Source organism: Hydractinia symbiolongicarpus, chromosome 10 (assembly GCF_029227915.1).
Source record: "Hydractinia symbiolongicarpus strain clone_291-10 chromosome 10, HSymV2.1, whole genome shotgun sequence".
Lineage (NCBI taxonomy): Eukaryota > Metazoa > Cnidaria > Hydrozoa > Anthoathecata > Hydractiniidae > Hydractinia > Hydractinia symbiolongicarpus.
In genome coordinates, this window is record NC_079884.1 from 14,025,536 (window position 1) to 14,051,037 (window position 25,502).

Here is a 25,502-nt window from a genome sequence, read left to right on the forward strand (position 1 = left end):
GAATTTCATAGCAGCATAGTTGGCCTCAAACGGCTCAGGGATCCAATAAGACTCTGGGGACGAGGTTAAGTTAACCTAAAACGTTTCTTTCGATTCGATTCAAACAAGCCTACCCTTGTGTGAAATAAATTTACTTTATTACTTAGGATTTTTGTTCTTATGATATATAAGGGGGCAAAAATTCCTGGGGATGAGAGTGTCTCAGAGGAAAAGGTTTACGTCAACCTTGTCCTTAGGATGGCGAGAGAGGAACGTACTTTTATGTTTTATCTCGCTGAAAAACAAAAGGCCTTGGGTTGTCAATGTTTAGGCTTTTTCGATTTCTACGATTCAACATCTATGACTTTCAAGGGGATTCCCATTTGCCATTGTTTGTCGAATCTTGCATGTAAACAACACACAGACAACAAAGTGACGCACAAAATAGTTTTTCTTTCACTCACTCATAAGGAAGTCACATATGATATATAACATATCTGCCTATAGCTAATTATATATCTTCTGACCCTTAGTGCCAACCATAGTCCAGAAAATAATAGCTAGCTGCATTTAATGTTCTTATTCTTTGGGAATTGAAAAATGTAATTGCCCATGATGGCAAGGAAATGTCGACTTGACAAACTTATTAATACTTTGGTGGTTTGTTCAGTATCATGTTCTATTGTGCTTCTTTTGTGGAGTTTGAGCTTTGATTCAACACCAAACAATGCATCGAGAAAGCTCATTGGGAAAGGTATTGTATACTTTTTTATTTTCATTTTTATGAGAAAGTTTTGTATACAGTTTGCAACTTAAATAAATTTTTACCTAGGTAGATTGCTAGCTAGGTAATGATATTTAGGCTACGAGAATTGGTAGCATTTTTTGTTACTGTATGTCAAAAATATCACAATAAAGGAGGACATACCTACTGCAAAAAATGCACTAGACCTAGTCTGGGGTAAACTTTGAATTCAAATTATATATAAACTTTATCATAACTTTTTGGTAATTCCAATCTTCACAGAGGCATTTTCTGGAATCATCCTGAATTTCTCTATTTGTTTCAGTTTCCAATGATTTTGAAAATAGGACAATCATTTACTCAAACAGTTTTAGATAGGCTTGTTAAAACTAAGCGTTTGTCTTCTTTTAATAGACTGGTAAAAAATCGTAAATGGTAAAACGCAAACATTAAAATAATATGTGTACGCAAATGTGTATGTAGCTTCACCACTTACATAATTTGCTTTTTTAACATTATATACAATCTCTTGTTTAACACAACGAAATTGTGTCATCATTTTTTGTTTTTGCTTTTTCAGACTGCCAACACAATCCTTGAGACATTTTCTTCTTTTGTCTTGCATCCTTGTTGTAGATTTCTTTATTTTCTTTTGATGTTCTCTGAAAAAGTTACATCTTATTTGCCATTTTTTTGTTACAATATATAGAATGCCATTGTATTAGACTGACATTGTTTTTAAAATTACCAAAGCCATTGCATTGTACTTTTATGTTGAGGCATATCTTTTTATGTTTTAACTTGATGTCAACTTCAGCGTTGGTAACTAGGAACATTCTGATTAACGCCCCAAAGGTTGGTTAACACACTAGTTTTGGAAACAACAGGTTGTTGTTGTATCGCACTAATGAATTTTTTCTTTTTCTAAAATATTATAGAGCAATGAAAAAGGCAATTACGATGATTACATAACATTTATTTCTTTGTGTTTGATTTTTTTAAAAAGTATAGAGAACATTACATTAAAGTCGGCCCCTTTCCTTCATGCTGACACTCTTATGTTCAGCTGGTGCATTACACTGGAACTCGAACAAAAGACGGAAGACCATTTAGAACCATGCCACAAGTCAGTCCGACCTTCATCGTTACAGAGAATACTGCGAGAAGAGTGCGCACCCATGCAAGTTAAATATAACCAGAACATGGGAGAGGTTAGATGTCCTGTACCTTAATACAGCTTTCGGACGAATGTTTTCGTGATGTAATACCAAAGAAAATCATGTAGAAAAAAAAAAGTTTAAAAAATATTTTTTAAAAGGGGAAAGGGAAATCAAAAATGTCTAGAAATATATTTAATGTCAAAAACATTTAGCAAGTCTGCCAACACATCATCACGTTAAACGTTGTTTCAACCTGCACTTGTGGTTAATACGTTTTACAAAATTTATTTCTGTACAGCTTAAATAACATATAACGTTGCAGTAAACAAAAAATAGTTAAGTATGAATCACACTTGCAAATATTCACATCGCACTTGTAAATTTTGCTTACGAGTGTGATTTTTTGCACACCATTAGCACTCGTAATCTTTTTAGCGGGTGCTCTTTGTAGTCCAGGCATAGTTTTATTCAAGAAATGACCTGAACATTTTATATATGGATGCTGGTTTGCTGGAATCATCAATATTTATATCCTAATTGTTTTCTTTCCTAATAATGAACAAGCCCATCAACTAGCGCTATTACAATTTTATAATGTCCTTGCAATAAACCTATTAAAATTTTCTTCATGACTGCAAGACCAAAAAATGTACCTGGTCCTAGTTTATTGACCTGGTTGGGTGACGGTAGACACATTGCTTTTTTATGTTCAGCCTTAACTGTGTTGAGCAAATCAAGAAAAGAAGCAGAAAAATAAAGACATTTAAAACTTAAAACGTTTTTTCCTATCTTTTTCTGTACTAAGTTCCGTGTAATAAATTCCATGTGCGAATCGACTTTGCACACATAAATTGAATTATTTAATAAGCACTTCATAATTCCGTAGAAAATTTGTCACAGTTTTTTTACAAAAAATTATGAAATATACATTTTTTTCATATAAAAGCATTATCAGTACAAAAATCTTTGGTTAGTCTTGTTATTCAACAAATGTATATACTATATGCTGTTAAAAAAGCTGTTATTTGTCTCTTTATGTAATTTTTTCTTTGTTGACATAAATACAATCTTGATTTTCATTCATTGATTAAAAGTGATTAATCACTGATAAAGTGGTTATGGTATAATTGACACTTAATTTGTTTATATTGTTTAGTGATGTATGTTTGTTTTTGGTGTATTATTTTGATAAAATTTTCACATCATAGAACATGTCATGTTGCAAGGTATTCAGAAATCCATTAGCTTTTTCTTGGAGTTGCTCCCTTTGTGACTAAAATGTTTCATGCAATTATTAAAAGGCCCAAAATTGTGTTTGTGAGATCAACTTTTTTATGATTGTATTAGGTAAGTTTGCAGCCAGGTGATTTCTCCAAGAAGAACTCTTACCCGGTTTAGATCAGATAAAAGTATATATAAAATAATAATATAAATGATTAATCTAATTATGGTAATATATGTTTATACAAAAACATAAAGTATAAGCATTTGTTTGTATATCTAACATCAATTAAATCTAATAAAATATTTTACTTTTAGTCTTAATTAAGGCACTGTATACTACTGTAACAATGCAATTTATTTATCAACAAAACATCTAATTATTCTTAATCTGGTAAGCAAAAAATTTTAGGGGATTTGCTAGTGTGGACTGAAATTAAGAGTACAAGCTTGTTCTTTTCTTATTTACCCCCTTGTTATGAATTTCCCGACCCGTCCCCTTTGTTTTAAAGTTTGCACTCCCATTTAATCCATAAGATAACTAGTTAGCCCCCTCCCCTTTCCTGTGTGGTTTTAATAATCGTCCCAATTTGAGTCTGTGTATCTTAAAAAGTTAAATGCAAGGCGAATATTTATCAGTTTTTTGAAAATTTTTAACTATGCCTTATTTGAACTGCCAAAAAAAATCTCCTAAATATTTTGATCTTGTGAAAATTCACAGAAAATAAAAGGATATCAAAATATAAATGCATACAGGAAGAAACTAGGCATACACTTTTCTTATGAAAAAGTGCTTCAAGTTTTAAAACATCACTTTGAATTTTGGATTTAACATTTTGGATATTTTGGATTTTTGAAGACAAGCAGCCAACAAAATTAAAATTTATAATCTGTGATTAACAGTAACACGAAAAAAAACCAACAGAAACAGACAAGTATAAAAGCCGTAAACAGACGAGTATAAAAAGATGTAGAGAAAATCTTCCACACCTCTCGGTTATTTCAACATCATCATCATCATCATTCTCGGCTTAACGTCCGTTTTCCATGCTAGCATGGGTTGGAAGGGGTATATTAATGACCCTCTTCCAATCTGATCTAGACTGTGTTAGATCTAAACTCAACTTCCTCTGTATCAAGTCTGTCCTTATAACCTCCTGCCAAGTCTTTTTTGGTGTGCCTCTTGGCTTTGCCCCAGGAACTATCAAGTCTCTACACTTTCTTACCCAATTATCCTCCTCCATTCTTTCCAAGTGCCCCAGCCAATTCAATCTTCTTATCTGGATAACATCTTTAATTCTATGGAGACTTAGCCTGCTTCTTAGCTCATCTGAACTCTTTCTGTCTCTCAGACTGGCATTACACATCCACCTAACCATTCTCATATCATCCCTTTCTAAACGGTCAAGATCTTCCTGCTGCACTGTCCATGTCTCACTACCGTACAACATAACACTTCTTACACAGGCCTCATACAACCTACCTTTTACCTCAATTGACAGGACTCTGCTAGTCAACAAAGGAAGTAACTCTCTGAACTTTTTCCAAGCAGAACCTATCCTGCAAGTAACACTTCTTCCAACACCCCCTTCACTGCCCAACATATCACTTAAGTAACAGAAGTTCTCAACTATCTCTAACAAGCCACTGTTGTAAATCATTAAAGCTGGAAATACTTCATTCTCTATAATCTCACCTTTGCAACGCTTGCATACAAACTGTATGTCAGCTCTTAACCTTCCACTAATACTACTGCACTTCTTATGTACCCAATGCTTGCATGTCTGACAAAAATTGAGTTACTACCAACCCCTTTCCTGCAAACTCCACAAGGCCACTTTCCAACTACAAGGTCACACTTGGCTGTAATGCTACTAATCATGACTTTAGACCTTGCTGTGTTTACCTTTAGCCCTTTCTCTTCTAGTCCTTTCTTCCACTTCTCAAACTTTTTAACTAATTCTTCCATCGACTCTGCTATGAGAACCAAATCATCTGCATACAATAACTCCCATGGACAACCTGTTCTGAACTCCATCGACAGCGCTTCTAAGACTAGAATAAACAACAAAGGACTAAGTACAGAACCCTGATGTACACCAACATTTACACTAAATTCATCACTAAGTGAATCGTTAATCCTGACTCGACTTCTAGCATTGCTGTACATAGACTGTACCATCGTAACTAGCCACTCATCCACACCTAATTTTCTCATAGCCCACCAAATAACTTTACGTGGCACTCTATCAAAAGCTTTCTCTAAATCTACAAAGGCAAAATAGAGATTCTTTCTCTTTCCTAAATATTTTTCCTGAAGCTGTCTGAGTAAAAATATTGCATCTGTAGTGCCACGCCCTGGAACAAAACCAAATTGCATCTTATCTATATCAATTCTTTCTCTAAGTAACTTATCAATCACTCTTTCAATAACTTTCATTACTTGATCAACCAACCTCTATAGTTACCCCTTTCTAATGCATCACACTTGCCCTTGAAACAATTACACTCGACTGCCACTCACTCAGAATAGCACCATCCTTTATAATCTGGTTAGCCTTGTAATAAGCTCAACTTATAAGCTTTATAATCTGGTAAAACTTGCAATAAGCTCAACTCCAATATATCCAGATGCTTTTACCATCTCTGCAACAATACCTGATACTCCTGCAGCCTTGCCAATCTTCAATTTCTTAATAGCCTCCACTACCCATTCTGTCTTGATCTGCATAGCTGGCCCTTCTACAACATCATCATCAGACAAATTATCCTCGTCCCAATCAAATTCAGTGTTAAGCAACCTCTGATAATGATTCTTCCAAGCTACCCTTTTCTCCTCCTCTGTGCTAGCCAAAACACCTTCATCATTACGTATACGCTTCTCACCTACAATATCTTGATTAGTCTTCTTCATTTGCTTTGCTATCTTGAATACCTCATTGCGCTGGTCTTCCCTTCTTAACACATCTGCAAATCTGTTTCTCTCTGCTTCTGATTTTGCCTTATACACTGCTGTACGAGCGCGACACTTAGCTTCTAAGTAAATATTTTTACTACCACCTGACTTCCACTCTTTCCAAAGTTTCTTCTTTTCCTTTAAACACTGGTCAACCTCATTATTCCACCACCAGGTCTGTCTATGTCTAGCTGGTCCTTTCGTCCACCCACAGGTAACATCAGAAGCTTCTAGAAGACAATTCTTCAAAGTAGTCCAAGTACTTTCAACATTGTCACTATCACATTGACTATTGTAGGCTAACTGCTGAACTTTTGCACTAAATTGTCTTGCTACAATCTCTTCCTTCAGCTTCCAGACTTTTCGACGGGGCCTGTACTTTCCCTTGGCTTCTTTAACACTCTTCAAGATAATATCACAAACCAGCAACCTATGCTGGGAAACACACTCTTCCCCCGATATAACTTTCACGTCCTTCACCACTTTCTTGTCTGACTTTCTAACCAGGAAGTAATCTATCTGTGTCTTACAACCACCTGACTCATATGTTATCAGCCTACTCTGTCTCTTACTGAATGATGTGTTGCAAACCACCATGTCCGTGTCCATTCCAAACTCAAGCAATCTCTCCCCTTCCTTATTTCTGCTCCCAAATCCATAGCCTCCATCACACCTCTATAACCTTCAGATAACTTCCCAACATGACCATTAAAGTCGCCGCCCACCATGACAAGTTCAGTGTCTCCAACTTTGATGTGACTGTTATTAACTCATCATAAAACTTATCTTTATCTTCCTCACTGAGTCTACACTGTGGAGCATAAACTGACAGAAAAGTGACAATCCTATTACCTATCAAAAACTTTATCGCTCTAATACGACTACTATCTGTATATCAATCTCATCGCATATATTCTAGGAGTATTCCTGCAAAGAAATATTTTGCTAGGCAGCTTTATTTATTTTAGAGCTTACTGGTGATTCAACATTAAAGTTTCGCACCACGTTTCAGTTAGTGGATCATCTTACACCTACTCATGAAGAAAATGACAAAGAAAAAGAAATCAAGCTGCTAAAAGAAGAATTGAAGTTTACGAAAGAAGCTTTAAGAGAAGTTAAGAGCAAACAAAAGGAAAGAGGGCATAGTTATTCTATGAACGATCTGCCAAAATGCCAAGTATGTATTACCCTATTAATTTTTCTAATTTTGATGCCCCTTTTTTTCTTTTCTATTTTGATGGTAAACTTTCTAACTTGTATGGGTGGGTGCTTTAACTTAAAAACACCCCGCAACATAATCATTCGAATTAGAAATATGAAGTCAGTTTGCAAAAATTTCCTAATTGTGAAAAAGAAAGCTTCTTTGCAACCGGGTCAGTGAGCACTGAAGGCCACTTGCCATTGATCCCATGTTAACGGTTTATTTTGCTGCAATAATTGTTATATATAGAAAAAGGTGATACAAGTGATGGATGCAAAAATGAGATTTGCAATTTTAAATGTTTTTTTCGTAACATAATTCACCAATATGGCATTGCGATTCACAAGTTGTAAATTGCAACTGGCTAATTCACACTCTGATAATATTTTTTCTCATGGAGAAATAAGACATTAATTTTTTTACTAGGCAAAATTCCAGAGAGACATGTAATAGCACTGCCCACGCCCATTGTCACACACCAAGAAGCATTCCTTAAGACACGTTTTACCACACAGCCAAATCTGTCCGAAAGGCTCTGTATATTTTATAGATGTATACCCTGAGAATTTCACGCCTGACTAATTTTTGGAAGATCTCTTTTTCTGATCAGGAAATTATTTTTATTTTGGAAACCCACATAGCAAACTTTAAAACCAAAAAGTTAAAAAAGGCTGCATATTTTTTTGTAAAAGAACATGTTTTTCAGCTAAGATCATGACGCTTAGAAACCACCCTTGTTTGTGTTTGTGAATAACCTATTCACTTGTGAGAAGAATGAAAAAACTTATTTCCTGAAACTGAAACTTTAATTAAAAACACAGACACTTTTGAAATGTTAGTTTTATTATAGAATCTCGTGTAATCTCATAAAGCACCATTAAAATAATATTTTTATTTCAATATCATCAGTATAAGAAATTCAAAAAGGGCTAAGTCGTTTTTGAAGCAGTTAGTTTTGCAGGACCTTTGGTTGAACTGTAAATTTAGGGGTAAATGGCTATAGGAGTTATTTGTTTTAAGTACTCTAGGAAAAAGAATTTTCACAGTTTCATGTATTTATATATAGGATTTAGACATTTTGCATTGATACTTCTACAATCCAATAATTTTTGCACTATATATTGAAAGCCAATGTACAAGTTTATCTGTAATGTAATCTGACACATGCACAGTTGTTTCTATGATTTTTACTTACATAATATCAGATAACCCGTTTTTCCAAATTCCTGAAAATGATTTTCACAAAACTCTTTGAAAATATTAGGTTTTTTTTTCTAAAATTATCTTGCAAAAATAAGTCCTTGAAAATAAATATAGCTTATGAAGTTTGCAGATTTTTTGAACTGCTTTTTATATTATGCATTTTATAAAATATGATTATTATATTGGATACCCAAGTTTATGAAAAAAACTGTGGGTGTGTTGTCCATAATGTATGAAAAGGCTCTACTAATAAATTTTTTTAAACTTTTTAACTTGTTTTACTTTTTCATGATAATTATATTTTCGTACTGTTATTGTTACCAGTTTTCTCTCTGAGGTAAAATGATTTTAAAGCTTAACTCCTGCGAAAAAACTATATATGAAAGAATATCTATCATATGAAGTCCAATAGTTTTTTCTCAGAAGTTAAGCCTTAAGGAAAATCCATATTTTTTACCGTCACACTTATTAATTTTCTCTTTTCTAGTTATTGCACATTGCTATTGTTTGTGCTGGTTACAAAGAAACACGCCGAGTGGTGACATTGATTAAGTCCATTTTATTTTATCGCCAACATCCGCTTCACTTTCATTTCATATCTGATTCAGCTGGGCGACATGTGCTTCAAGTGTTGTTCAAAAAATGGAAGTTACAAAAAGGTAACATTGGTCACACAACTCTTTACCTATAACATGGTTAATACCTATTGTTTTCATTTTTTAAAGACACACAATGATTCATTTTTAGTGAGTATAAGTTTCTACGATGCTGACAAACTCAAAGTAAGTATTATTTGACTAACTAACAGCAATCACTGTAACAAGTTTTGCAGTCTTGTCAATGAAGAAAAGGCTAGGCGTGTCAAGTACATGTTTAGGCATCAGGCTGGTCTAGCAAGAGCGATCACACTCGCACGTGTGGAGGCATACGAGTGTGGTTGCACTAATTATGACGTAATTTTATTTTTAAGAATGCTTGTAAAAGGGTCTCGAAAATATTATACACAGAAAAGAGGTGCCTTATTTCTTTTGTGTTTATATAGTTCTAATATTTAGGCTGAAGTTGAGTGGATACCAAATAGTCATTACTCTGGAGTGTATGGCTTAATGAAGCTTACTCTGACAAAAGCATTACCTGATATCTTGGACAAGGTAAAAATGAGTACGGATATAGATTTCGAAGGCACTATGAAGAGATTCTTTGTTTAAATTTCATTTTGGTTTATACCTGAATGTATTGAATATTTCTTGCTACATTTGTTTCTCTTTCTTTTTAGGTTATTGTGCTGGATACAGATGTGTTCTTTCTGACAAATATTGCAGAACTTTGGAAATTGTTTGAGAAATTTTCCACTCAGCAGGTAATGCCTTCTGGGATTAAACCCGGTTATAAAGTGTGTGAACATAACTGGAGATACACATTTCTTGCGAGTGTAAAAATTTAACAAACTTGATGTTTGCGTGAAGGTTCAAATCAAACTTGGATTAAATTATTTTGTTTAATCTCAAAAATAATCAAATTGTTTTATTACTGCTTTTGAGAAAATGCAAGATTCTTTTTGTTATTAATATATCACGACACCTTTAAATTTTAAATTTTTAGGCTATTGGACTTGTAGAAAACCAAAGTGAATGGTACACTGGAAAACTCTGGAAGAAGTACAAGCATTGGCCGGCTCTGGTTAGTAATTACAATTTCTGTATATCCCTGTGTAATACAACTAAATGACATTAAGTTTTATCTTCTTCAATATTATGTATTAAATTCAGGGAAATGTAGATAGTTTTAAAATATCACCAGAAATTGTTTTTAGAACATTGGCTGCTTAGTTAAAAGCTCTTTCTATAACTACATATCAGAATCGATAGTGTAGTTACTTGTTAATACGACTCACAAAACTTGTGAGAGAAACAGTTAATGAAGAATTCCAGTTAAGAAACATTAGAATACAATTTATTTTTATGATAATAAAATAAAAAGTCCTTTTTTAGAAGCAGTTCAGAACATCAGTCGTCCTTTTATCATCAGTCGTCTTTTTTATTATATTTTGACACTGCTTGATTGTATCTGTGGAGTGTATCATATTATTGTATTGCACGTTCATTTTAAAGGGCCGAGGATTCAACACAGGTGTTATGTTGTTCGATTTACAAAAGCTTCGACAAATTGGATGGGCAAACTTATGGAGGATGACGGCAGAAAAACAATTGATCAATCTCTTGTCAACTGTACTGGCTGATCAAGATGTAATAAATGCTGCCTTGAAAGATAATCCACAAGTTGTGTACAAGTTACCCTGCGAATGGAATATTCAGCTAAGTGATAACACTCAAAGTGAGTACTGCTATGAGGAAGTGACAGATCTAAAAATCATACACTGGAACTCACCAAAAAAACTTGGAGTCAAACATAAACATGCAAAGTATTTTCGTAACATGTATCTAACATTTCTGCAGTATGATGGAAATCTGTTGAGGTATAGTTTATTTTAACTTTATATTTTATTAATATTCGTGACAGAGAGTGCTTTTAATTTGAATATTTTAGATGATTAAACCACGTGTTATTCTCTATGATAACAACAACCTAAAGGGTAGAATAAACTACAGTATGCATGTTGATAATGTCCTTTACATCTTTTGGTGAATTTTAGAATGTCTTGCATTTAGGAATAAAATTTTCTCTTGTAATGTTGGTCAAGATATGGAAGGTGAAAGTACTAGCGATGTTACATTAACAGAATCTGATCAATGTTATGAATTTAATTTGGAACAGACCATGTCGAGAAGAGTTCATTTGTTTTATGTTGATTATAACTATGAACCCGTAAGTGGTGATATCTTTTGCGTTTTAAAAGTAGTGACACTGTGTACTTATGATGTTTGTGTACAAACTGTTACTCCCTTTTATTATAAATTACTGCACGTCTGTTTTGGTGCCTGTGAGCCTAAATGGTAGCAACAGGCAAATCCCCTTTGATTTTTTCATGGGCTGACAACTAGCTATAAAGAATGGCTAGTATTCCCCCCTTCCTAGACATACCAAGAAATTTATGTTTTTTGTCCTCTTTACATCTAGACGAAAATGAACTATAAATTCTCTCTTCTCAGATTGATGGTAAAGATATCACATTGTTAGCACATTTATCTATGGACAGACTTCAAATATTAGAATCACTAGCGCAGCATTGGGAAGGTAAACATTAAAAGTTTAAACAACTATGCATTTTTGCACACGTTTGTCGTTGTATATCTGACTTTCACTACACGTTGGTTGTTCTTTATCTGAGTTTCACTTATCACTTTTACCATAATTTTATGACAGGACCAATGTCGATATCTTTGTATGCATCTGATGCTGAAGCTCAGCAATTTTCACGCTATTCCAGCAAATCTGATGTTCTCAGCAAGAGGGGAAATATAGGAGTACATATTGTATACAAGGATGGGGTGAGTAGTGATTTCGTCATGACAACACTAACCACGCCCCCTCTGGTAAAAGCTGAAAGAGCACCCCCTCCAATGGAGACGTCGTATTGCTTCAAAACTTGGCACAAGTGTTTGTTAGCACATTAAGGAAGGTCTGGATAAAAAAAAAATCTGAATGACATCATCCAGTCAAAGATGACTTCGTATATTTCCGAACCTGAGAACATAAACTCTGGACTAAGAAAAGTTTATGTTTAGTTGATAGAAGCATAAACAGACTGAAATATGACTTAGGAAGTGTCGATAAGGATATTTCAAGAAAAGAAAAAAAAAATTTTTGACCGATTTTTCACCCACAATCGGTCACTGATCCTTACAATAGACGTGAAGTTACACCAAAAACTTTTCGATTATGCCGAAGCTAACTAAGTTAGCTTCGGGATAGTCGAAAGAATGATGAAAAGTCATCAAATTTCAACCTCTAACACGGTACGCTTCAGAAGACATTACGAACACATTTCAAGAAAATGAGGTGTAGGGTGATAAGGAAGTGTTGTTTGTAATTAACAAGTCAGGCCGTTTTTCACTGGGTGGAACATTTAATAGGCGAGATTCTCTAATTAGCTCGTTGAACATACCCTGTTTTACCGAAAATAGAATTCAATTTTGTCTTGTTTCTTTATCCACAAAAATTTCACCACTCGGTCAGACTTTAGAAAAATTTCCACCTAGTTGGAATTCCGCTTAAATGCAACACAAACATATGGTTCTGCTGATTATTTAGATTCTAAAGCGAGTAGCTAATTAATTTCAATACAACCTCTTCAGCAAGTTATGTACCATCAATCTATCTTATATTTCAGGATCTCTATCCAGTCAACTATCTTCGCAATATTGCTTTAGAACAAGTTCAAACAACACATGTTTTTTTAAGCGATATCGATTTTCTACCAATGACAGGATTGTACACTTATTTACGGTATGTGAGGATGTCGCATGTTGTTGTGGTGATTACTAGTTCTTGCAATAACACATTTTTTCTATTTTTAGTAACATTGCGAGTTCTACAGATCTGCAAAAGAAGGTTTATTTATTTATTTAATTTTATTTATTCAATTTTTGTTGAAATATATATTCTCAGTATTTCATTTTTTCTTTTTTTAATTTTTCTTATGTAGGCTGTTGTGGTACCTGCTTTCGAAGCGTTTCAGTACAAGTTTAATTTTCCACCAACTAAAGAAATTTTAATCAACATGCTTGATAGTGGAAAGCTTGATACATTCAGGTAAAAGAAAATTGAATTTTTATACCTTCCAAACAAGGATTTATTATATTGAAGAAGAACTACTTTGTTCATCACTAACATTCTCTCTTGAGAATGACATACGGATGTGCTATGAAAAATATTCGCATATACGTAAGGATTTGTTATTTCTTATTTTATTATGCATGATCTGGCGGAGTCTGAACGCCAGATCATGCATAATAACCCCAGAACGAGAACCCAGAAAATAATAAACATTCAATTTACTGCTGTCTGTAATCTAGTTAAAACAGTATAATAGAATGCAAAGTATTCCTAAAGTAAAAAATCAAGAATTAACGAGGTTTGTGAAGCAAATGCGAAAGCATCCGTTCTTTCCTATTGTTCATCCCATTTCATATGTTGTAACCCCTTTCTCAAAATAACCTTAAAATTTTCCATAAACCGCCTACTTTAATCGTTTTTGTCTTTGTACGTAGACAAAATGTTTGGCCGGCTGGACACGCTCCGACAAATTTTGACAAATGGAAATCCGCTACAAAAAATTATATGGTTTGTACTATTTTTGTTTTTCTTTGAAACAAAGCCAACATCTAAGACAACATTTCCATTTTAATTAAATTCCTTTTATAAGGCAATTGTCCATGCGCACAAGGTTATAGCGCTGCGCAGTTTTCACAATCCTGTTTTAAAAAATTTCATTTAAGCGAAAAATTTTATTGCAATTTGAAATCTCATTCAAAAGGCCTATTTTGATGGAAGTAGAAGCATTTCACTTTTATTTTGGGCATGCCGTGCGTAAGGAATTGTGGTTGTGAGCCAGCTGTAAGAATGCTTATAAAGTAGGAAATTTATCGGACACAAGACTTCCTTGCCTACAATAGCTTTCTTTGTGTCTTAGATCGAGTGGAAGACAGATTTTGAACCTTACATTTTGGTGAAGCGTCAAAATCTACCATATTACGATATGAGATTTGTAGGCTTTGGTTGGAACAAGGTTTCGCATATCATGGAACTTCACGCTGCTAAGTATGTCTTTTATGTTCTTAAATAAAATGACTTCGATGCTTCTAAAAAGTCGTGAATTTTTAATTCCTTATTAGACCTACCTGGTTCAGGTGAGGTCCTATAAATCGGCCTGTGTCTTTACGTGCGTCCATTACCAGAATTATTTCTGTCTGATTTTATGCACAAAAATAGAGAAAAAGACCCTTGAATGTGACAAAGTCAATTTTGTCAGAAAAAATTTTATCGGCTCTAAAATGTTGGATTTATGCGCAAAATGAGAAAAAGTGGTCCTTAAAATATGTATTCTCAGGATTGAATCATTGGGACAAAAAACTTTCTGGGGATTGGTTTATTAGTTTCTTCTGATGTTAGGGGAAAATTTTTAAAAAAAATAATTTTACCCAATAATAACGAATTCGTGGGTAAAATGAAACAGAACGGTTCAAAAAAACGGATTTTAGAGCTTAGGTGACACTATTATTTAAACTGTCCTTTTTCGATAAGATGGATGTTTTTTTCTAAATAATTTATAAACTCAAGTAGGTCCAGTTTATTGAAATTTCGCTTGTTTCTCTTTAGACAACCTAAAAAATTATTTTTACACATTGTCCTCCTCTATAATTAAAAAATCATTTCTTGGAATTACCGCAGGTTTTTTCTTTCATTTTTACATCAAGTAAATAACATAGTCAAAAATCCTTACAAAAGTTGGTTAATGCTGAAAAAACAAAATTTCAAAGTGAACCACCTGCTACAACTATTTTCTTATTTTCCGAATAGTAACCTCCTTTTGAAAACGAGGCGTGGTATGGTAAACCGAAGAATAGTAAGCGTTTGACTACGATAGGCACAGCCCCTATTTTCTTGAAAATAAATCGAGTTAAAATTTTGTATACTTAACAAATCCGCCTTTCTGAATACGACCACCACAATCCCGTTCCTTATTTTAGATAGAAAAAGAAAAATACGAGAAAAGTGTACGTGTACATTTGTTGTTTAGGTACAAATTCATAGTTGCAGCGAACGGATTTATCATACATATGCCCCATGCTCCCTCTTTTGATATCACGAAATACAGATCTAATAATGTATATAGAAGGTGAGTTGACCCGTTACGCTCTCTACATGTCATTTTTTAGCGTGTATCTTAACTGGTACTTTCCTAATGAGAAGTATGTGGAAGAAGGTATTTGCAGTTAAATTTCCAACACGCATGTAATAGAGCTTCTTAAATCTTCCCTATTTTTGAAAACCATAGTACGCTTCTGGGCAGTCCCTGCAGAGTAGTTATACAGGACAGGAACGCAGCAGGTAGAAGTGCTGCTGCGTTTCCTTTATAAACCTCCGAAATAAAAAACTTAAAGTTTGGAACCAATATATTGATTCCTAAAATCTTAACAATCTACAATTTTTGTCTTTCTGAGTGATTTTTTTTTTCATTATTACGTTTTAAAAAATGACCAGCCAGAATTTATGTTAGAAAATAATTTAATATTAGTAACTTTTGAATTTCCTTCCTAAGATTTTTCTCAAATCTTTTAAAATATGGATTTTTTTTCAAATTTGTAAAATTTTATAGGGCCATCCTGTACTATCACTTCCCCACACTTATTTATGGCATTTAAAATTACGTGACATCCAGACTCGCCATTTCCTTCCCCAGGAATAAAAAATTTAAGGGTCAACACATCCCTTGGGTAGAAAAATGGCTTTTAATTCCCGTTTGAAAAAATGATAAATTTTGAAACAATCTCTGCCCCGTAACACGACTACCACTCTCCCACCTTTCTGTTTATTGGTATAAACAAAAAGGTGGAGGGTGATAGTCATGTTACACTCGTAGCGCTACTAATTTTGTAACTGAGTCACCAAGAAGACAAATAGTTAAAATTCTTGTCAATTTATAAAATGTATGCTCCCAGACAAGAGCTGGAATAATAGATCACAAACTAAAAATTACCTTCCATTACAAAATGCATCGACGCAGTGAAAACAAGTTACGGGTCAACCCGCTTAAGATCTTCACGCTATACTGCTTTACAAAAAAAGTAGAACTTATACAATGATTTAAGAGATGCTTGCAAAGAGCTATAGGAAACGAATGACTTCATTTTAATTTAGCATATACTTGCACTTTAGAAAGAAGTTCTAGTTTAAAAATTTATAAAAATCTTCCTTTGCACCGCTAAATTTTCATATAATACAAATTCATTGTCCTGGACGCGCAAAATGCGACAGTCAATTTTGTGTTATCGCCAAATATGCGCGAAACGGAAACCCGATTTTACAAGTATTTTTCCTCACGTTATATCCGGAGTTTGCATATAAGGCACTGCATACACTAAGTCTATTATTCGTATTTTACGTTTAGATGTTTACGAAAACGAAAAGAAGAATTTAAAGGTGATCTAGAAAGAAAATATAAAGTAAATTTTGATAGTTAGTATATCAGGAAATAGGTTTACATATTTTATGTTTTAAATTAAGAGACGTCTTTAAAAAATCGGTAATCAGATTTTTCTAATAAATGATTATACGCGATAAAGTGCGATAAAGTCGAAACTCAAGGGATTAAATGATTGCACATGATATGATAATGAAATTAATCGCTTTTATTCGCGTTTATATTTCTCGGATATTTTGAGACTTGATGTCTGGCCGAGATTTGCTTATAAAGAAAATAAATAAATTACGTAATAAATAAAAAAATGGAATTTTTCACTCTTGAGGTAAATAAGGTATACATTTATTTATTTCAAAGTGTATTTATATATATATATATATGTATATTATGCATATATTTTTTATTGTAATATGACGATTTTTAGTATATTATTTTGTGTTTTTATTTGATTGTCCAAAACTGGCATAAACACGTATAATTTTACATATATATGTCAATGCTAGCTTTGAAGGAGGTATATTCTTCATATTTTTAGAAAATGAATGTATAAATAAAGATTTTTATTTTAACCGAGTGTCTATTCACACCGATGCCTTTTGTTTTTAGTTTTGCGTATAGAAAATATACGTCTGGGTTGTCACACTCCTTAAAACTCTTAAAATCTCCTGGAAATCGTATGGAAAATTTTTGTCTGTTTGACTTGATTTGACTTTTTTCCTCAATGATCAATTTAAAATTGCATTTCTTGCTTAGTGTAAAAAGGTAAAATATTTTAACATAAAGTTTGGGAGAAATGGTGAGTAAACTATCAACAGTGAACAACAATACAATGATTTAAATTAAACTTATTTTTTGTCATTTTTTTGTACTTGAAAACCTGTAAAATCTCCTGGAATCTTCTGGTTATCATCTGGAATTTTATATTCTAAGTTATGTGGGTGTGGCAACCTTTCATGCGGCAGTCAGAAATTAAAAATAAAAATGAACATAGAATATTTTAGCATCAATGAAATAGAAAACGTGATGCTTTCCCAAACCTCTATCCCTGGACATGTTGTCCCTTTGTATATCGGACGGTGAGAGACAAGTCTTGGGGATGAGGTTAAGAATTTCCCTAGAGGAGCGGATTAGCTGTAATCTCAAAAAAAGTTTTGAATTTGTTTTGATAACGTTCACTGTTTACACCTGACTTTGGTTCATAACAGGTCAGGTAAAAGAAAGACGAGGGGCAGGGACCCTTAACAACTTATCCAGTAAGTAAGTAGGCTTTAAGTTAACCGGGGGGAAATAGTCGAGGTTAAATTTAGTCATACTTCTTGGTCACCTTTTTCCAGCTAAATTTAGATTTCGTGGAGAAAGCAATCTGTTTAATGAGCTAATTTGTTTTTATTTTTTCAAAACAGTAAACTTTTCTTCGTCAATCTCACTAATCGGTATGCGCAACAAGTTGTTGGTCACCACGATGTTGTGAATCGTTCAGCACCAATTGTTATTTCATCTCCTTTGTTTTTGTCGTCGTCAGCATATGCGTCAATGTGGTTGTAATATCATAGAAGTTTTAAACCTCGTCCCCAGGGTATCTTGTATTTCCCTGCCTGGCATCTAAGCGTCGAGACAACAGGTGCTTAGAACGAGGAGACAACAGGTGCTTAGAACGAGGTTGACAAGTTTTCTGTTATTATAATAACAACGTTTAAAATTCCGCTGGAACTGGATGTAGTTATCTATCTTGCATCAGTCTCAAATGTTCTTGTAGTCTTGTAGCAGTAGTATAATAGTATAATAATGTTCAAATCAATAAATAAATGTTCAAATTCTCCTATTACAAAAACCTACACGTATAATATGCAACCTTAGGGCATTTTGCCTTCTTGAATAATTTGATGCTCCGTTGTATGTACGGCTCCAATGACAAATTGACCCTTGACGAGAATGGTCGGAATATGGTCACAAGAAATGTTCGGAAAAGGCAAAATCGGAATGAGTTTTTAACCAAGCCGGAGAGCCTCCCGCTAAATCGGGATGTCCAGTGGTCACACCTGCGTTTTAAGAAATTTTATTTTTATTTTAATATTTATCACAAGTTGTTAGACCATGATCAATAGAGCATGCGCATTAATTGTTTGGAGTTCATTCATCGTCCTTTTGCCATCGAGCGGATAGTGATCAACAGACGCAACTGAACTGTTAGCATATATATTTACTTGGTTTTCTTATTTTTAGCTATATTTTATTGCACTATTCTCATTCTTATTTTCTAGTGCCTTTCATAAATTCCCTAATATCCTACTTGTAAATACCTAGACCTTTAGTTTTGAAATTAGGCTAATAAACCCTAAAAATCACTGATTTTTAGCAAGGCTATATGATGCCTCTTTAAATGCTTAATACACCTTTCTGTCTTAGTAACTTACAATTGTAAGTTATAAATTCACTTTATTGAAAAAAGTAAGCTAGCATATACCGTCCTATTTACATGATAATTAGACAAACTGCTCTAGCGACGATCTTGCAATTTCGCTCCCCAGGTGACTTTGTGGTTTTAATTATTTCTTAAAACAACTTTGTGAAAATGCCAGTGAATGAGGGCGGCAATTGCATTGTGAAGAGCAAGTGGGTGCTGATAAGCTGCAAACACCCACAAATACAAGGGTGGGTTCGGGCAACTTTTAGAATTAATTTAGTTTAGTGGAAAATGCAATTCCTGTACCATGTCATGCAGATAGTTAAAAAAAAGCACTTTAAACAGTTCACTACCACATAGTAAAATAACTATAAAATTAGATAATACGTTTTTTGGGGTTTGATTTGGATGAACTGGATTTTTTCATGCAAAATAAAATGCCATAGTTGTCCGAAAAACTCAGCACTTTTTATGGGGTCTGTGGATTATCAGCACCAAGCAAAAAAATGAAATCCTGCGATGTTTCTGCCGGTTTTGTAAAGTGCATGGTTTTTATCAGTACTGTTAGCAATATAGTAGATCTTAGATGTAAGGCTTAGGATATCATATAGCCATCCAGTGTTGTCAGTAAAGAGAGTAAGTTAGGAAGGAAATTGAAATCACACTGCATAATGGATTGGAGGAAGTTATTCAATTATTTCTTTTTTTCTTTTTTAGAAAAAGATATTCCAGTATGGTAAGCTATCTAGTTTTGCTTGTTTTTGTAACTTCGTTTTTCCAACAAGAAAAAAAGTACAACCCCAGTCAAATTCATTATGCAAAGTTTGACACAACTATGCAATTTCCTGTTTCCAAATTTTGCTACTAAGCATTAGCAAATTTTGACATTTTCTGTCATCAGTAATTTTAGACCTGTTATGGCATGTGCATGCAAACTTAATAATGCATAGATATTATAATGGTGAATTAATAGCAACTTTTTTGCCAAAATGACACTTGTTTGCTCGTACTAGGCCTCTTATTTTTTTTGCTGACAACCTAATAACTTGTATAGGCCCTATATATCCACTCACCAAATTTCATTTCAAATGAGTGTTATTTACGAAATAAGCTTTTTGGAAAAAAGACTAAGCTCTTTAAGTCCAACATCATTTTATATCTCTGGTTTCCTTTAAATTAGATTTATTCATGATCCTGTATCTTCTCTCGTCTTCTCATGGTTGATAAACCAGATATAAACTTCAACGAAAGTGAATTAATTTTTAAAAGGGATTGTAAATAACAATTTTTTAAAAGGAAATGTAAACAATACCGAACTTGACGCCCTGCTATGAAAAAGTCCATAACACGAAAATATTCCTTTATCAATTTACCCCAGAAAAATGTATTATGAAATTTTTAGCTTATTTTATGCTCTTATCATTTATTATAAAGGAGGGCGAACATTCAATATAGAGTCTTAGATAGATGATCTTTAAAATTATTACATTGCTACCTGTCCCTTTTCTCTTTTCCCTGGCCCTGAAAACAAGGTTTGATCTTGCAAGTTGCAGGTACACATCCTCGAATATCCTATTGGGACAAGAATTACTTATGGTTTGTGTTTTACCAATAAGGCTGTTTATTGAGTGCTGATTCTTTAATCAGAATTTTATTCACATTCCTTTATTCCTTTTTACAAACAAAATTAACACAACTGATATGGGGGTCACCTAAGTGTTAAGTTGTACGTATATACAAGACCTAATAAATCTAAAAGGTACCCAAAATATGTGTCAATATTTTCAATTTTTCAAGCCCTGCCTTAATTTAGCAAAAGCACATTTTATAAATTTAGTGAGTATATATCCCCAAAATGTTTGCATTACATCTATTTTTCATTTACTTAGAGCTACGAGGAAAATGAAGATAGCAGAGAATGCGAGGCTATGCGAAAGATGTTTGTAGGTGGTTTAAATAGAGAGACTACAGAGGATGATTTCTTCAATTATTTTTCTTCTTTTGGAAATATGTTGGACAAAGTTATCATACAGGATCCACATACAAAAACGTCCCGAGGTTTTGGTTTTATAACTTATGATCAATCTGATTGTGTTGAAGCAGTATTTCAGGCACGACCTCATGTGCTTGATGGAAAGACATTAGATGTTAAGCGAGCAATGCCAAGAGAATATAATACTGCAACTGCTCATTCAAAGGTTACAAAACTATTTATCGGTGGCATTGGTCCAGACCTTACTCCAGAAGAACTGCAACAATATATTGAAAATCGCCATCCAACATCTATCGGTACTGTCAATTCAATTGACTTTTTAAAGGACAGAGAAACAAATAAAAACAAAGGATTTGGTTTTTTGGAATGCTCCAGCACAGATTTTGCGGATCGATTGACTATTAGTGAAAATTCGTTCACACTGAAGGATAGGCAAATGTCTTTAAAGAAGGCAGAGCCTAAAAATCCTGAAGGTCAATATAACTTTTGTTCTATTTTTATTTTCTTCTTATTTTTTCGATGTTGTTTAGTTTGTTGGCCAGGAAGAAGCAGTGATATTTTCCTCTTCACATAGCACTAGTTCCCTTCGTAATAATTTAATTATTTATTTCCAGGTGGCAATGGTGGTCGAGGAGGTCGTGGAGGTGGTGGTTTTAGAGGAGGCCGTGGTGGTGGTGGTGGCTTTCGAGGAGGTCGTGGAGGTGGTAGTAGTGGTGGGTTTAGAGGAGGTCGTGGCGGTGGTGGTGGTGGTAGAGGAAGGGGTGGCTATAGAGGCGGTTACAATAATGATCAAGGCAATTATGGAGGAGGAGTTGGTGGATGGAATAACCAACAGCAAGGCAATGGTTACAATAATTATGACTCAAGTTATGCACAACAGGGAAATCCTGCAGGAGGTCAAAATTTTAATAACTACAATACTAACCCTGCAGCAGGCGGTGGTGGGTTCGGTGGTAACCAGGCTAGCACATACAATCAGGCACCAAACTATGCCCAAAACAGCTATGGTCAGCCCAACTACAATCAAGGTGCTGGTTACAATCAATATGGAGGTCAGAGTACTTATGATGGGACCCAAAATTCTAATCGAGGAAATTGGGGTGGAACCAGTAACAACAGATACCAACCATATTAAAATGGTACGTATCACAGGTTAGTTAATTTTTTGTTTTGAAACGGTTTCTTGGGTAAACAGGTTTTGGTTAAAGAGTATGAAGTATGAATTTTAGCTAACTGACATGTTAATAGCGGATTATTTCTTTTCTATCTAGGTTTGTTAGGTTCTAAGTCAACATCAGACTAAGGACTAAGTCGACAAAATAAGCACGATGTACATAGGAGGATGTAAATATAAACGACCACCCACGAAAGTTTATCGAGAGTAGATGAGATAAGACATAGGAAGAACTCTGTGTAAAGCACTGACAAAGATAGGTTGCTTAGGTCCAGTGATTAAAAATTAAGAAAGTTTTAACTGTGTGTTTTTATATTCCTTTTAAGTAAATAAATAGAGTCTTTAAATTGTTAATATTTTGTGTCGTTCCATGGACTCTACTAAGTATTTTAGTAGTCGTTTAAAACTGCATGTGTGTAACGCACGAATATAAGGCTTTAAGCAGTGCCTATTACAACGATGTAAAATCGATTAAGACTAAGGAAATTGCAACATTTCTGGCTGACAAGGCTAATTGAACAAAGAAAGTCGCCAATTTTTTATGTGATTTATCTTCTGAACTAAAACAAACTATGAATTTTCGATGTAAGATTACCTTATTCGTATTCCTAAGTACTAAAATTTTCGTTAGTGTGTGCTAAACGTCTACGCCAAAATTGCGTGTTTTTTTATAAGCAGGTGAAAATGGAATAGGCTACATGTGCTTATTGCAGAAATAAATTAAAAACTTATCTCATACGTTGCCTTATGCGATAAGATAACATGGTCCTGTTTTTACTATTGAAATTCAATTCCCGAGCCGCAATATACTTATAAGCGTTTATGCTTACAAAAACATGTAATTCGCGCAAAAAATACTTAGCTAAGAAACAAAAACCTATGCGATAAGAATTTCATGCCTCAACATTTTGATTGAAACACTACAATTTACAATATTTCCTGTGTTCTTATGGATATTCAGCGAAAATTAATTGGCTTGATTTTTCTTATCGCAAAAATTAGTGCGCGTAAGGTATGTGGCGTTAAATTATTTTCCACGGTCAGATGTTTAAACTTTTTTCTAATATCTATAGTAATTTTGCCAGAAGAATCATCGCTGTCTGAATCAGGGTAGCTTACAAGATTTTTGGCACTATAATATAAGGAGGTTGCTATTACTATTGTTATTTCATCCTCTTTGTCGCTGCTGTCCACGTTAGCTTTTAGAGTCGTGCTTGAATAAAGTTTTTCATTTTCTCAAAAGTTACTAAAGTGACATGTTACGTTCAGAAAGAAAATATTGCTGTGTATGGTCTTCCTTGTTCCTCTTCTTTAATACCGTATTTCATTCGGCGTTTTTTACAAAGTTTGATAAAAAAGGGAATTAGAGCACACCTGGAGATGCAGACAGTAAGGATCGACAAGAGCTTCTTGTTGTACCCATTCCAAAATCCTGTACGAGGAATTGATAAAAAAAGAAAAATATTCACATTTAGAGATAAGTGGAAGCATTTTTGTGTTTTAATAAGCACCGCCTTTTCATGATGCGCTTAACAGAGGGCGGCGCTTATTTCGTACTAAGTATAGATTATTGGAGGTTAGCGCGAAATATAGGAAATACGGTAATAAAAGTTAATATAGAAATTTAATTGATTTGACTTATGGGAACAAAATTACATTTAAATGTAACATAGGCCGGTAGTAAAGTTTTTAGCAGATTTTTTTTGTCGGCTGAAATTAGTTCCGGTATCAACATGGTTCTGATGAAATGAATTCCCAGAACTAAAAGTCATTACTTCCGAAAGGGTACGAGCAACAATGAAACGCCTATGGTGTGGTAATGTGACGATGTAAACAGCAGCAAAGTGTCTGCAGAAAACTTCCGAAAGAGCTGTTCTTGACACAAATTAAGACATCGTTTTAATTGTAAATTTTATTGTACATGAGATATTTTATTTAAAAAATTGTATGTTGCGTACGGAAAGAATTTTCATTGTCGCAAACGATCTGTTTTTACTTTCGCTGAGTTCCTAATTTCTTAAAACTGAATGCCTTAGACGATTAATTAAATCTGGAATAAATTTTTGCTGGCTCGATATTTAGAAAATACTGAGGAATAAGGAAAAGGAATTTTTGGTCTTATTTGTCGGGAATACGGCTTTCTCTAATTGAATAATCTAATTCAATCTCGGTTTCAAAACAAGGCCTGTAAAGGTAGAATTGCAAACAAGATGACGGCGAGCGAGATGGATCTGCAAACTCTCCAAGTTATCAAGAAGCCTGACATAGAAATATTTCTGAGACGCCTATGAATCAAAATATTCATACCTTGTTGTTACAAAAAAACTGAAAATTGCGGAATTATTTGATGCGAATGGCTTCTTAAGCTTCAGCCATTATTTTTTTAAATAAGGTCGTACGTTATGTAAATGTACTGAAGCGAAACGGAAAAGAAAATTTTCCACTCATGTGATGTAAACATTTTAAATACGCATGCACGAAGCTTCTTTGTTCCTGTCCATTCCGTCCCACGAAAAATTTTGTTAACCCTGTTTGGTCCGAGGGGCGGATTAGGCCCCCCTGATGGTTTTTTTTAGTAACTCTTTAATGCTATGTTGTATGGCTACAATACTTCCTGAGTTTTAATATTTATCTATTAGAGGCCTGCATGCAAAATTTTTAGGTTCCTTAGCTTTCAAAGGCTTTGTTATTGGCTATTACTCGAAACTACCCCTAAAAATCTCTATGAAACCCTTAAATTGAGGAAAATATAATAACCCTTGTTAGGATTATGTTTAGAACTTGAAACTTGCAACTTTGTTTCATCAAGAAGAATCATTCGCCATGTTTTGTTCAAGTGATTAATCCGATTTCCCGATTTTTCGGATTTTACCCGAAAATCGAAAAGAACGGATTTTTTGGCAATATTTGGCCATTTTTCATGCGATCTATGTCAAAACCGGAAAATATGTTAAATAATTTATTTACCTTTCTTAAACTTCAAACAGAATGTAAAAATTCGCTCTATAGAACTAAAGTAATTGAATTTTAGGCAGATAGTGGCATTGTGAACAAATTTCAAGGTTTCGATTACGACCAGGAAAATATGCTGACGCAAGCAAAAAAATTTTGCGACCATTTTGTTCCTTTTGTGACGTAACTATAATTTGCTAAGTTTCATTCAATTTGGACAAGCTTATGAAAGGTTATTGAGGGGGGAGGGAGGATGCCGCCCCCTGGTCATAATATTTTCGAAAACCCGGGACCAAATAGGGTTAAAGTGAAAAGGTACCTTAAAACTTCCTCTTATATTCTGCTCAATTCTTGAAGAAACTTTCCGGATATTGCAGTACCTGTCAGTCAAAAGACGTCACTTGCGTACA

At 34.0% G+C, this 25,502-nt stretch overlaps 2 protein-coding genes across 4 annotated transcripts; both read left to right on the forward strand.

The window, feature by feature from the left end:
• The first annotated feature begins 403 nt into the window (after nucleotides 1–403).
• On the forward strand, nucleotides 404–17,159 carry LOC130662641 (xylosyl- and glucuronyltransferase LARGE2s-like). Of its 2 annotated transcripts, XM_057461539.1 has the most exons (18): nucleotides 404–733; nucleotides 7,030–7,238; nucleotides 8,953–9,124; nucleotides 9,213–9,247; nucleotides 9,521–9,616; nucleotides 9,742–9,825; nucleotides 10,068–10,145; nucleotides 10,577–10,941; nucleotides 11,135–11,291; nucleotides 11,576–11,660; nucleotides 11,790–11,914; nucleotides 12,757–12,872; nucleotides 12,944–12,977; nucleotides 13,072–13,178; nucleotides 13,637–13,709; nucleotides 14,059–14,186; nucleotides 15,166–15,264; nucleotides 16,537–17,159. In XM_057461539.1, exons 1-18 carry the CDS (start codon nucleotides 592–594, stop codon nucleotides 16,607–16,609), a joined length of 2,178 nt encoding a protein of 725 aa, XP_057317522.1. In that variant the 5' UTR covers nucleotides 404–591; the 3' UTR covers nucleotides 16,610–17,159. The 2 variants fall into 2 exon arrangements, with proteins under 2 accessions (XP_057317522.1, XP_057317523.1); XM_057461540.1 differs by lacking the exons at nucleotides 404–733; nucleotides 9,213–9,247 and having other exon boundaries at nucleotides 7,097–7,238.
• A 1,510-nt stretch (nucleotides 17,160–18,669) lies between these two features.
• LOC130613273 (heterogeneous nuclear ribonucleoprotein 87F-like) lies at nucleotides 18,670–24,122 on the forward strand. 2 transcript variants are annotated; one of them, XM_057434615.1, is made up of 5 exons: nucleotides 18,670–18,755; nucleotides 19,691–19,709; nucleotides 20,863–21,439; nucleotides 21,581–22,118; nucleotides 22,238–24,122. In XM_057434615.1, exons 2-4 carry the CDS (start codon nucleotides 19,707–19,709, stop codon nucleotides 22,099–22,101), a joined length of 1,101 nt encoding a protein of 366 aa, XP_057290598.1. In that variant the 5' UTR covers nucleotides 18,670–18,755; nucleotides 19,691–19,706; the 3' UTR covers nucleotides 22,102–22,118; nucleotides 22,238–24,122. The 2 variants fall into 2 exon arrangements, with proteins under 2 accessions (XP_057290598.1, XP_057290599.1); XM_057434616.1 differs by having other exon boundaries at nucleotides 21,581–22,105.
• The last annotated feature ends 1,380 nt before the right edge of the window (nucleotides 24,123–25,502 follow it).

What these genes read in the sequence shown, in the direction of transcription:
- LOC130662641 (XM_057461539.1), top strand. Translation starts at nt 592, where the DNA reads ATGATGGCAAGGAAATGTCGACTTGACAAACTTATTAATACTTTGGTG. An exon ending in ATATTGTATACAAGGATGGG is followed by an intron (nt 11,915 to 12,756) that starts GTGAGTAGTGAT and finishes CTTATATTTCAG; the next exon opens with GATCTCTATCCAGTCAACTA. An exon ending in CTACAGATCTGCAAAAGAAG is followed by an intron (nt 12,978 to 13,071) that starts GTTTATTTATTT and finishes TTTCTTATGTAG; the next exon opens with GCTGTTGTGGTACCTGCTTT.
- LOC130613273 (XM_057434615.1), top strand. An exon ending in AGAGCCTAAAAATCCTGAAG is followed by an intron (nt 21,440 to 21,580) that starts GTCAATATAACT and finishes ATTTATTTCCAG; the next exon opens with GTGGCAATGGTGGTCGAGGA.